Below are 13146 nucleotides of genomic sequence, written 5' to 3' on the forward strand. Positions count from 1 at the left end.
ACAACTCAGAAGGAAGGTGGAAAATGGAAGAGTACTAGATATTTAGAGAGGAGCAAAGAGAATATAAAGATAAATGGTACAAAGAAGAGGGAGAAAGAAATTAGGATGATGAAGAGAAGAAGGGAGACTAAATACACAGAGGGAGAGAAGACTGAGGCAAGTCGAAGAGAAGACAAAACAGAAATGGATTGAGTGCCATGAACTCAAAGCTGAGGGGTGGGGGCGGCAGAGCGGTGGACACGCAGAGAGTGAAGCCAGGAAGACTGATGGGGACAGAGTGTAGAAAGGGGGATAAAGAAAGGAGATCAACACACAGGGAGAGGCAGCAGGACTGTGAGAAAGGTCCATTCTTTGCAGAGGGAATTATAGAAGAAAAGAAGGAGATCCTGAGCTATGTCAACCTTTGTAGCGCTATGTGAATATCTCCAGGCACATTGCTTGCTCATTTTGTACTTCACACTAAATACCTGTCTAATCCAGATATCCAACACATGACTGTCCCAGGGTGTACCTGTCTCCTTGTGCCTCTCTGGAGCAGGGTCGGTTACTGCATGGCTGAGCTTTAACTGTTTGGTGGGCATTTGCGAGCTCTCCGTGGCATTCTCAAAAGTGTCCATTTTCCTAGGACTGGTCTCACTGCCAGGAAGGCTGAAAAACAGGAGACCGGGCGAGATATTAAAGAGAGCGAACATTTAAGATCATCACAGGAGAAAAGATGTCCCTTGCAAAGCACACTAACACAATATATATCCCTGAGCAGACCCAGGGACAGTGCCTTGGTTCATTGCAAAACAACCTCCTTAAAGATCCAGTTTGAGGTGAACTTTTATATAGGGGAGTGTGAAGATTCCCTTAAGATGTTAAGAGAGACATTTCATAGAATGCAACCCTCGAAAGACAGAAGACAAGCTACAAAAATAAATGTTAAATTGTTTGTGCACGAATAAGAGAAGCTTCCCTCACAAAAGTTTTCAAGTTAGCATTGTGGCAGTAAAAGCAGAAAGCAGCAGCTAGTCTGGGCACCACCAAGAACTGGAAGAGTCCAAGCTAGTGCGATGGGAGTTTAAAGCAGGACACACAGAGAAACCCTTGATTGTAAGCGACACGAATATCAGTGATGTAGGAAGACAGGTAGGGAACACCCAGCACCATGTCAGGAATGTAATGCTTGAAAGCAATCTGGTTTAGGTAAAGTTGTCGATGTTCATCAACAACAAAGAATTACAATTAAGTAGTATAAATTCAGAAAAACATCAAATATGACAAGAGTTTGTTTTTTATTCATTATGTACTATAGATTTTCACTAATCACATTCTAATGACTTAAATAGCAAAATTAATTTAATCCCTCTCTTCAATGCAGATTATTATGACAGATCTGTATAAACTCTGGGCTTGCGTGCAATAAGAAGGTGGAATAAGTGTCGGCTGAGCATCAAGACAACCAAAATACAATGAATGCTGCATTCCAAACATAGGATTACCACAACGAAAGAAGAATAAAATAAGCATAATTAATGTCTGCTCTACAAAAACCTTTGGTTGTTTTACTGATAATGATGGTGTTTACAATCAAGGTTTTCTTTCAATGTCTTACCTAACTCTGGTTTGAGGGCTCAGCCCACCCTTCACATTGTAATCAACACCACGTATATTAACCTTGCTTGGGGGAACAAGAGCCCTAGTGTAAAACATGTACTGAAGTGGAGCAGCACGTCTTTGAGGAAGAAGGTGGCGTTTATGGCTGTTTTTCACAAAACATCTGATTGTGGCTTAATCAACTACAAAACTAAAGGCTTGTGTACGGAAAAAGTTACTTATTTGTAACAGCAGTGTTGAAGTCTGGCTGTATTGATGATTTATATGCTGTGTATAATTCCACAATAAAGTGACTGCAGTCAGAAAGTGTAAAGAAATGGCTCCCTGTTGCAGTTACCCCCCACTTTTTGCCTGATACTGATGCTGACTTGACTGAGAAGTGTGCTAGGACCCTGCTAACCAGGCCCCAGCACCAGTGTTCTTTCACCTAAAATGTACCATTGTCTCCACAATTGGCACAACCCTGGCATCCAGATAAGTCCCTTGTAACTGGTACCCCTGGTACCAAGGGCCCTGATGCCAGGGAAGGTCTCTAAGGGCTGCAGCATGTATTATGCCACCCTAGGGACCCCTCACTCAGCACAGACACACTGCTTGCCAGCTTGTGTGTGCTGGTGGGGAGAAAATGACTAAGTCGACATGGCACTCCCCTCAGGGTGCCATGCCAACCTCACACTGCCTGTGGCATAGGTAAGTCACCCCTCTAGCAGGCCTTACAGCCCTAAGGCAGGGTGCACTATACCACAGGTGAGGGCATAGATGCATGAGCACTATGCCCCTACAGTGTCTAAGCAAAACCTTAGGCATTGTGAGTGCAGGGTAGCCATAAGAGTATATGGGCTGGGAGTCTGTCAAAAACGAACTCCACAGCTCCATAATGGCTACACTGAATACTGGGAAGTTTGGTATCAAACTTCTCAGAATAATAAACCCACACTGATGCCAGTGTTGGATTTATTAAAAAATGCACACAGAGGGCATCTTAGAGATGCCCCCTGTATTTTACCCAATTGTTCAGTGCAGGACTGACTGGTCTGTGCCAGCCTGCTGCTGAGAGACGAGTTTCTGACCCCATGTGGTGAGAGCCTTTGTGCTCTCTGAGGACAGAAACAAAAGCCTGCTCTGGGTGGAGGTGCTTCACACCTCCCCCCTGCAGGAACTGTAACACCTAGCAGTGAGCTTCAAAGGCTCAAGCTTCGTGTTACAGTGCCCCAGGGCACTCCAGCTAGTGGAGATGCCCGCCCCCTGGACACAGCCCCCACAAGTCCAGGAGAGATAATGAGAAAAACAAGGAGGAGTCACTGGCCAGTCTGGACAGCCCCTAAGGTGTCCTGAGCTAAGGTGACTCTGACTTTTATAAATCCTCCATCTTGCAGATGGAGGATTCCCCCAATAGGAATAGGAATAGGGATGTGCCCCCCTCCCCTCAGGAAGGAGGCACAAAGAGGGTGTAGCCACCCTCAAGGACAGTAGCCATTGGCTACTGCCCTCCCAGACCTAAACACACCCCTAAATAGAGTATTTAGGGGCTCCCCAGAACCTAGGAACTCAGATTCCTGCAACCTAAGAAGAGGACTGCTGAGCTGAAAAACCCTGCAGAGAAGACGGAGACACCAACTGCCTTGGCCCCAGCTCTACCGGCCTGTCTCCCCCCTTCGGAAGAAAACTGCTCCAGCGACGATTTCCCCAGGACCAGCGACCTCTGAATCCTCAGAGGACTGCCTTGCTCTAAAAGGACCAAGAAACTCCAGAGAACAGCGGCCCTGTTCACCCAAGACTGCAACTTTGTTTCAAAGAAGCAACTTCAATACAACTGCGTTTCCCGCCGGAAGCGTGAGACTTGCAACTCTGCACCCGACGCCCCCGGCTCGACTTGTGGAGAAACAACACTTCAGGGAGGACTCCCTGGCGACTCCGAGACTGTGAGTAACCAAAGTTGTCCCCCCTGATCCCCCACAGCGACGCCTGCAGAGGGAATCCCGAGGCTCCCCCTGACCGCGACTGCCTGACTCTCAGATCCTGACGCCTGGAAAAGACCCTGCACCCGCAGCCCCCAGGACCTGAAGGATCGGGACTCCAGTGCAGGAGTGACCCCCAGGAGGCCCTCTCCCTTGCCCAGGTGGTGGCTACCCCGAGGAGCACCCCCCTTGTCTGCCTGCATCGCTGAAGAGACCCCTTGGTCTCCCATTGAAACCTATTACAAACCTGACGTGTGTTTGCACACTGCACCCGGCCGCCCCCGTGCTGCTGAGGGTGTACTTTCTGTGCTAACTTGTGTCCCCCCCGGTGCCCTACAAAACCCCCCCCGGTCTGCCCTCCGAAGACGCGGGTACTTACCTGCTGGCAGACTGGAACCGGGGCACCCCCTTCTCCATTGAAGCCTATGCGTTTTGGGCACCACTTTGAACTCTGCACCTGACCGGCCCTGAGCTGCTGGTGTGGTAACTTTGGGGTTGCTCTGAACCCCCAACGGTGGGCTACCTTGGACCCAAACTTGAACCCCGTAGGTGGTTTACTTACCTGCAAGAACTAACAATTACTTACCTCCCCTAGGAACTGTGAAAATTGCACTGTCTAGTTTTAAAATAGCTATATGTGTTTTATTTGAAAAGTATATATGCTATTGTGATTAATCAAAGTTCCTAAAGTACTTACCTGCAATACCTTTCATGCAAAGTATTACATGTAGAATTTGAATCTGTGGTTCTTAAAATAAACTAAGAAAATATATTTTTCTATACAAAAACCTATTGGCCTGGAATTGTCTCTGAGTGTGTGTTCCTCATTTATTGCCTGTGTGTATGTACAACAAATGCTTAACACTACTCCTTTGATAAGCCTACTGCTCGACCACACTACCACAAAATAGAGCATTAGTATTATCTCTTTTTGCCACTATCTTACCTCTAAGGGGAACCCTTGGACTCTGTGTATACTATTCCTTACTTTGAAATAGTGCATACAGAGCCAACTTACTACATTGGTGGATCAGCGGTGGGGTACAAGACTTTGCATTTGCTGGACTACTCAGCCAATACCTGATCACACGACAAATTCCAAAAATTGTCATTAGAAACTGATTTTTACAATTTGTGCTATTTTTCTAAATTTTTAAAAGTCCTGCTAGGGCCTTGTGTTAGGCCCTGTTAGCATTTCTTTTAGAGTTTAAAAGTTTTGTGAAAGTTTGAATTAGGTTCTAGAACTAGTTTTAGATTCTTAAAAAGTATTCCAACTTTTAGAAACATAATGCCTGGTGCAGAAGATAATGTGGTGGAACTCGACCTCACACCTTACCTCCATCTTGAGATGAGGGAGCTAAGGTCTCTCTGCAAAATAAAGAAAATTCCAGTTGGCTTAAGACCCTCCAAACAACAGCTCCAGGAGCTTTTGGCAGAGTTTGAAAAAGCCAACCCCTCTGAGGATGACAACCCAGAGGATGATGTTAGTGACTTGGAGGAGAATTCCCCCCTTCCAGTCCTAATTAGGGAAATCAGGGACCCTCAATCCCTGATTCCAACTGTGATAGTCAGAGATGCTGCTTCCCTCACAGGAGGGGCCAGCACCTCTGAAGTCACTGAGGATAGCCTCAGTGAAGATGACCTCCTGTTAGCCAGGATGGCCAAAAGATTGGCTTTGGAGAGACAGCTCCTAGCCATAGAAAGGGAAAGACAAGAGATGGGCCTAGGTCCCATCAAAGGTGGTAGCAACTTAAATAGGGTCAGAGATTCTCCTGACATGTTGAAAATCCCTAAAGGGATTGTGACTAAATATGAAGATGGTGATGACATCACCAAATGGTTCACAGCCTTTGAGAGGGCTTGTGCAACCAGAAAAGTAAACAGATCTCACTGGGGTGCTCTCCTTTGGGAAATGTTCACTGGAAAGTGTAGGGATAGACTCCTCACACTCTCTGGAAAAGATGCAGAATCTTATGACCTCATGAAGGGAACCCTGATTGAGGGCTTTGGATTCTCCACTGAGGAGTATAGAATTAGATTCAGGGGGGCTCAAAAATCCTCGAGCCAGACCTGGGTTGATTTTGTAGACTACTCAGTGAAAAACTGGATGGTTGGGTAACTGGAAATGAAGTGCATGACTATGTTGGGCTTTATAATTTGTTTATGAAAGAACACATTTTAAGTAACTGCTTCAATGAAAAGTTGCATCAGTATCTGGTAGACCTAGGACCAATTTCTCCACAAGAAATGGGAAAGAAGGCGGACCATTGGCTCAAGACTAGGGTAACCAAAACTTCCACTGGGGGTGACCAAAAGAAAGGGGTTACAAAGCCTCCACAGGAGAGAGTGGGTGACACTAGAAACAAAGAAAAAGAGTCCTCTGTAGGCCCCCAAAAACCAGAACAGGTGGGTGGGCCCCAAGACACAACCCAAAACAAAGGTGGGTACCAGGGTAAGAACTGGGATGCCACTAAGGCATGGTGCCATAACTGTAGACAGACAGGGCACCACACCAAGGACACTTCTTGTCCCAAAAACAAACCCCCTAGCAAATTCCCAGGGGTGGCCAGTGTAGCCATTGGGGATGACTCCTCAGATGAGGAGGTCTTCATAGCCTTCAACTGGAAAAAGGGCCCAACAGGTGAGTTGGAGATTCCAGAGGGAAGTAGACACTTCCACCACCTACTGGTGAATGGAATCCCAGCCATTGCCCTGAGAGACACTTGTGCCAGTCACACTGTTGTGCATGACAGGCTGGTGTTCTCAAACCAGTACATCCCAGGTGAGATGGCCAGAGTAAGAGTTAGCCCAGACAGGGTCACTGATAGGCCTGTGGCTTTTGTGCCCATAGAAGTGGGTGGGACTTTTAGGTGGAGAAGGGTGGTAGTCAGTACAGACCTCCCCCTTGATTGTCTCCTTGGAAATGACTACCCAGAGGTTGGTCAGAGCCCAAGAGAGGACCTGGTCCAGTGCCAGTCCTCTCCCAAGGATTCTGGAGGTGCTGCCTCTGCAGTAACTGCAAGTAGGCCCCAGAAGAAAAAGAAAAGAAAACAGTGTAGGAAGGGTGGACAATCTTTAGCCAAGGTTCCAGCAAGCCAAGGAGATTCTGCTCCAGTAGGGGAGAACTCCAAAAGTGGCACTGGTAACGTCCAACCTGACCCACAAGAAGTCCTGGCTAGTCAGGCAACTGTTAAGCCTGAGTGGGTGGCTCCTCAGCTAACAGAAGAAGGAGTGGAAGAAGGGTGTTTACTACAAGATGTAGTAACCCCCCACTCTAATACAGCAGACAGGCACCCTGAACCCAAAGAAGCCTGTAACTTAGCCCCTTCCCTTGTAGGTGAAGAGCTAAAGGTGTGGTTCTGGGCACTGACAGCTGTCAGTGGCCTCTGCTGGGTGTTAGCCTTTATGGCTGCACTATCCTTGGCATGGTGGTCTGACCCCATGCCAAATAGCAAGTTAGGCCCCCTGACCTTGTTGGTCATGGTGGGGTTACTCCAGCTCTGGGTAACCTCTTTGGGTAAGCTAGGGGTGACCCTGGCTAAGATAAGATTAGCAGAGGTGGATACCTCTAACCCCAAAATAGAGAGAATGGGTGGAGACATTAAAAGCACAGAGAAGAGGCAATTCAGACTAGGTCCTATCACTGTGGAAGTGGGTCAGTTCCCCAGAGGGAATGACCTGAACAGGAGGATGTAAGGCAGGTTAGGCCCTGTAACAAACCAGCCTATTTCCTCTACTCTTCCTCGCCTGACAGACTATGAAGACTCTCCCAGCTTTGGCTGAGTCTCCTGGCATGTGGGCTGGGGGGGGGGGGGGGGGGGGCTTGTGTAAAGAAATGGCTCCCTGTTGCAGTTACCCCCCACTTTTTGCCTGATACTGATGCTGACTTGACTGAGAAGTGTGCTGGGACCCTGCTAACCAGGCCCCAGCACCAGTGTTCTTTCACCTAAAATGTACCATTGTCTCCACAATTGGCACAACCCTGGCACCCAGGTAAGTCCCTTGTAACTGGTACCCCTGGTACCAAGGGCCCTGATGCCAGGGTAGGTCTCTAAGGGCTGCACCATGTCTTATGCCACCCTAGGGACCCCTCACTCAGCACAGACACACTGCTTACCAGCTTGTGTGTGCTGGTGGGGAGAAAATGACTAAATCGACATGGCACTCCCCTCAGGGTGCCATGCCAACCTCACACTGCCTATGGCATAGGTAAGTCACCCCTCTAACAGGCCTTACAGCCCTAAGGCAGGGTGCACTATACCATAGGTGAGGGCATAGGTGCATGAGCACTATGCCCCTACAGTGTCTAAGCAAAACCTTAGACATTGTGAGTGCAGGGTAGCCATAGGAGTATATGGGCTGGGAGTCTGTCAAAAACGAACTCCACAGCTCCATAATGGCTACACTGAATACTGGGAAGTTTGGTATCAAACTTCTCAGAATAATAAACCCACACTGATGCCAGTGTTGGATTTATAAAAAAATGCACACAGAGGGCATCTTAGAGATGTCCCCTGTATTTTACCCAATTGTTCAGTGCAGGACTGACTGGTCTGTGCCAGCCTGCTGCTGAGAGACGAGTTTCTGACCCCATGCGGTGAGAGCCTTTGTGCTCTCTGAGGACAGAAACAAAAGCCTGCTCTGGGTGGAGGTGCTTCACACCTACCTCCTGCAGGAACTGTAACACCTAGCAGTGAGCTTCAAAGGCTCAAGCTTCGTGTTACAGTGCCCCAGGGCACTCCAGCTAGTGGAGATGCCCACCCCCTGGACACAGCCCCCACTTTTGGCGGCAAGTCCAGGAGAGATAATGAGAAAAACAAGGAGGAGTCACTGGCCAGTCAGGACAGCCCCTAAGGTGTCCTGAGCTGAGGTGACTCTGACTTTTAGAAATCCTCCATCTTGCAGATGGAGGATTCCCCCAATAGGAATAGGGATGTGCCCCCCTCCACTCAGGGAAGAGGCACAAAAAGGGTGTAGCCACCCTCAAGGACAGTAGCCATTGGCTACTGCCCTCCCAGACCTAAACACACCCCTAAATAGAGTATTTAGGGGCTCCCCAGAACCTAGGAACTCAGATTCCTGCAACCTAAGAAGAAGAGGACTGCTGAGCTGAAAAACCCTGCAGAGAAGACGGAGACACCAACTGCCTTGGCCCCAGCTCTACCGGCCTGTCTCCCCCCTTCGGAAGAAAACTACTCCAGCGACGCTTTCCCCAGGACCAGCGACCTCTGAATCCTCAGAGGACTGCCCTGCTCTAAAAGGACCAAGAAACTCCTGAGAACAGCGGCCCTGTTCACCCAAGACTGCAACTTTGTTTCAAAGAAGCAACTTCAAGACAACTGCGTTTCCCGCCGGAAGCGTGAGACTTGCAACTCTGCACCCGACGCCCCGGCTCGACTTGTGGAGAAACAACACTTCAGGGAGGACTCCCCGGCGACTCCGAGACTGTGAGTAACCAAAGTTGTCCGCACAAAACTTAAATCATTAGACCAAGTGAAACAAAAGCTCTGTGCTACGTAAATACAGTACAAGCTTTTATACCCCCACCAAGCTCCGAGTTATCTATAATTCCAAATTTCTGTTTTTTGAATCTTTGAGAGGAAGCCTGGGCTTGGCTTTCTGAACAGAGACCACTGTCTCCCAACATCCCACCACAGTGGCAATGGCCACAGCATCTCCCTCCCACAACCGTGGCTCCGTAGGGGCAGAGGCGAAGAGGCAATGGAAGAAACAATCCCAAAAACGACGAGGGGAACAGTTGGAGGCGGAGGGGTCTTCAGAGTCTGAGGGGAGAGGGACAGCCACCGGATGGAGGGGTCAACCCTTAAAGCTAAAGCGTGAGCCTGCGATGGCTGTGGACAAAGGTGTTACAAACAAGCGACAACTGCTTTTCAGGTTTTGCACGCCAGAACGTTTGTATCCTATGATGATGACAGACGCTAGGACTTCCCTGCAGGGTGGAGGGGTCTGTAGTCTGGCAATTCTAAGTTACATCACTCCCTAGTTAGTATTATGGTTTGTTTGGGGTCAGGCAACAGATGCTTCGTCTGGCTGGGAAGTATAGGGTGGGGGCATTGGGGGTAGAGGGGTTGTTTTGTAATTGCAAATGGTTGTGTTACCCTTTTTGTTTTGTTGCTCATCAATCTATAGTGTCACACATGCCCACGTCTGGTCATGCTCGGGGCCCCGTGGGGAAAGGCCGTTACCACTTCTTATGGGACTTATGTCAGATACTCCATTCCTTCTCTTGTGGGGACACTCTCAGTTATGACCTGGGAACGTCAACGGCCAATTAAACCGAATTAAATGTGGGGCCGTACTTCAGTTTACACACAGACACAAACCTAAAATACACTTGTTACAGGAGACACATCTAGATGGCCACAACTACCATTTCCTGGCCCGCAAGGGGTATGACAGGGTGTTTTACCCGGGCTACTCTCTGGGCTCCAGGGGATAGCTATTCTGCTTCATAAGACACTCCAGTTAGCCGAGACCAGAGTCAAAAGTGATGACCAGGATCGATACGTGTCTCTGAAGGGCACACTGGAAGGCTCCATCTACAACGTATACAGTGTATATGCTCCTCTGTCCATTCAGCAATCTACCCTGGCATAACTAAGGGACCAGATGGCAGACAAACTTCCTGGAGTGACCATTATCGGGGGTGGTGACTTCAACAATGTCATGAGACCAATGGACTGGTTCAAGTCCCAGGGTGATGCTTGTAGGTTTGGGAAGGGTCTGGCAGAGTGGGGGACCTGACTAGGTGGTAGATACTCCTGGCGGGTTTGGAACCCTGGCAGAAGGGTATATACACACACTTCTGCAGCACATGGTTCGTGGTCCGCATCGACTATCTGTTTTTCCCAGCGACTGACATTTTGCACACCACTGGGTCGCAGATACTACCCAGAGGGATCTTTGATCACGTCCCAATCCTTACCTCTCTGGGAAGGACCTCACCTGTACCAGTCCAATTTGGCATCTATTGGATGACATGCTGGTGGACCATTTATGTGAAGAGTTAAAAATATTCCTTGACATCAACAAGGGCTCTGTGCCCTAGGCCAGAGTGCTCTGGGGGGAAGAGAGAGTGGGGTTTGTAAGGCTTCTTTGAGAGGGATAGCCCGATCGTATGTTAAAGGGATTGGGCATGAGCGGATGGGGCATATCGCGGACTTGGAGGCTTCGCTTTCGGTGCAGGAACCAGAGGACCCTGCCAGTCTTATTGATCAAGAGAGACTAGCTGCCGCTTGACAGGACCAAACTCCATCTAGAATGCATGGAGGAGACCAAAAGGTGTTCAATGGCCTCTATCCGAGGTGTATACGAGTGGTCGGACAAATCTAGTAAGCTTCTCCATTGGTTGGCTACAAAGGAGGTCGAGGATAGAGTGATTCCCAGTGTTCGGGATGAAGCAGCATGCCTCGTAGAGAACTCCCAGGAGATCGTGGAGGTATTTGCTCGCTACTACGAACGATTGTCCTAGGCCCATGTGCACCCCCCCCCCGGGTTGGTAGGTGGCTAACACAAGTGGCCCAGTTACAGGGGTTGAGGCTGGGACTCCATGGAGATATCCAAATTGGTGATGCCTGGGATTGAGAACATATTTGGTCATTCCAGGATCTACTTGATGAGTTCCAGATGCTGACCTCACAGTTTTTTCTCTATCGCCAACTCCACAATGCCCTTCAGGAGCACTGCACGATCTAGATGCGGTCCCACAATACAGCCCACAGGAATGATTACTTATGGGCCATTTGGGGAAAGGAAGGACTTCACAGATCTATAATTCTCTGTGTCATTGGCCTGACCTATTGGGCCTCCTGAGGGAGAAGTGGGAGAGGTGTGTGGGGGACTTGGAAGAGGCGGACTGGTGGGATGAGTGCAAGGCACCTCGGGTCCTGGCTAGCACAGTTTAAATACTTGCATCAAGCCTTATTTATACCTGTACTACCATGGAGAGCCGGGCACCGGGACAGCCCTGAATGCCCCAGGTGCCCTGACCTGAAGAGTGATTTTTACCACATGATTTGGTCCTGTCCAGTCCGGTCGTACACATATTCTGGATTGTGGTACTCAAGGTCTCTCCCAGGTGGTAGGGTTCCCCATCCAGATAAGCCCCAGAATTACTCTCCTTGGTATAATGTATGACTTGGACGGACCTAAAGGAGACAGGCTGCTTGTGGGGTTGGGGACCGTGGTAGCCAAGTGCGATATTGCTGGAGCATGGACCTATACGATGGCCCCACCTGTGGCAGCATGGATTAAGAACATGGACCCGTGTGGCAAATTGGATTAACTCGTTTACGCGGCGAGGGGTTGCCCCCGCAAATATGAGGCCATATGGAAGAAATTGTGGACATATTTCGGCCTCCAGAACTAGAATTGACACTGAACTATTCCCCTACCTTTAAGCTTGGGAGGGGAGTGTATGTGGGGCGTGGATGCCAAAAATAAAACAAAAATCTACTAAAAGAATGATGGTTTATGCTATATTTAGAAACTTCACTTACAAAAAGTAATAAATCGGGTGGGAATACTTTTTTATAATTATAGATAGAAGAGGAGAAGATGAGGAAGGAGTAGAAAGAATGAAAAGGATAGCATAACGGTCAAATTAGTCAAGTTCCCAGGATCACAGGGTGAATAACAAATGGTATTGTTATAATGTTCTAGCAGTCCTTTTTTACAGCTGCCATCTTCCTATCTATGTGGAGATTGAAATCACATTTCACGGAGTAACAGGACAAGGCAAGAAAATGGTGCCTATTTTTCTGACTTCTATTCTGAGAAACAAAACTGCTATTGAACTGTACACAACACGTTAGGTGAGAAAAATATTCATATTCCAAGTAATCTCTCAATAATGTTGACAGAGTTCCAATAACCAGAAAATAGAGAACATTAAACCATAACATGCAAGAGTGTCATTATCTTAATGACAATTCCAGCACACAGGGCAAACTAATGCATTCTTAAGGGAGTACGTATTAATTTTAAGCATGACACAATAACCTTGTGTGTTGTACCACTGCTGAAGTTCTAGAAGTAGGTATCCTTTATGAGATTAGAGAGTGGACATCACTAGGCCTCTATCAGTTTCCCATACCCGCACCATCTGTTGCTGTGTACCAGAACATGGTAAGCCCTTTATTCTGTATCTTTAGGGCAGTCTGCCCTCATTTGGTGCTATAAACCTATATATTTAATCTTTACAATTAGACCTTTTCAATTCTGTCTAAGTACTATTCACCTTTAAGCTTACTACTTCATGTGCGCTCATTGGCATCATCTAATACTAATAATTAATAAAACTCACTTTGTTATTTTTCAGGACCTGGAACTGCTAACCCTTTCACTGTGTATGTCTCATTGCCCAGAATCGATACTGGACCCCGTCTCCTTAACTTCTCAGGAGTTGGGACCCCTAGTTCTTGTCACTATGGAGTTAAGAGTGTCCCGGATCGATACTCGCCATCCCCGCGCCTTTCGCATGCCTTTTACTGCTCACTGCTCTGATGAAGAATCTCCTATCGTTTGGGGTCGAAACGTTATCGACATCACAACCTAGTACCATACAAAT

General features: G+C 48.0%; 1 protein-coding gene across 2 annotated transcripts in view; it reads right to left on the reverse strand.

Annotated features, from left to right (window-relative positions):
- The window catches only part of LOC138303727 (lissencephaly-1 homolog), a 124969-nt gene that overhangs the window by 48088 nt on the left and 63735 nt on the right, over positions 1 to 13146 (reverse strand). For both annotated transcript variants that reach the window (XM_069243082.1, XM_069243081.1), the window contains one exon: positions 512 to 648. In XM_069243082.1, coding sequence (XP_069099183.1) covers positions 512 to 648 — 137 coding nt within the window. The remainder of the gene's footprint in view (positions 1 to 511; positions 649 to 13146) is intronic.

The sequence above is a fragment of the Pleurodeles waltl genome, chromosome 7 (assembly GCF_031143425.1).
Source record: "Pleurodeles waltl isolate 20211129_DDA chromosome 7, aPleWal1.hap1.20221129, whole genome shotgun sequence".
Taxonomy (NCBI): domain Eukaryota; kingdom Metazoa; phylum Chordata; class Amphibia; order Caudata; family Salamandridae; genus Pleurodeles; species Pleurodeles waltl.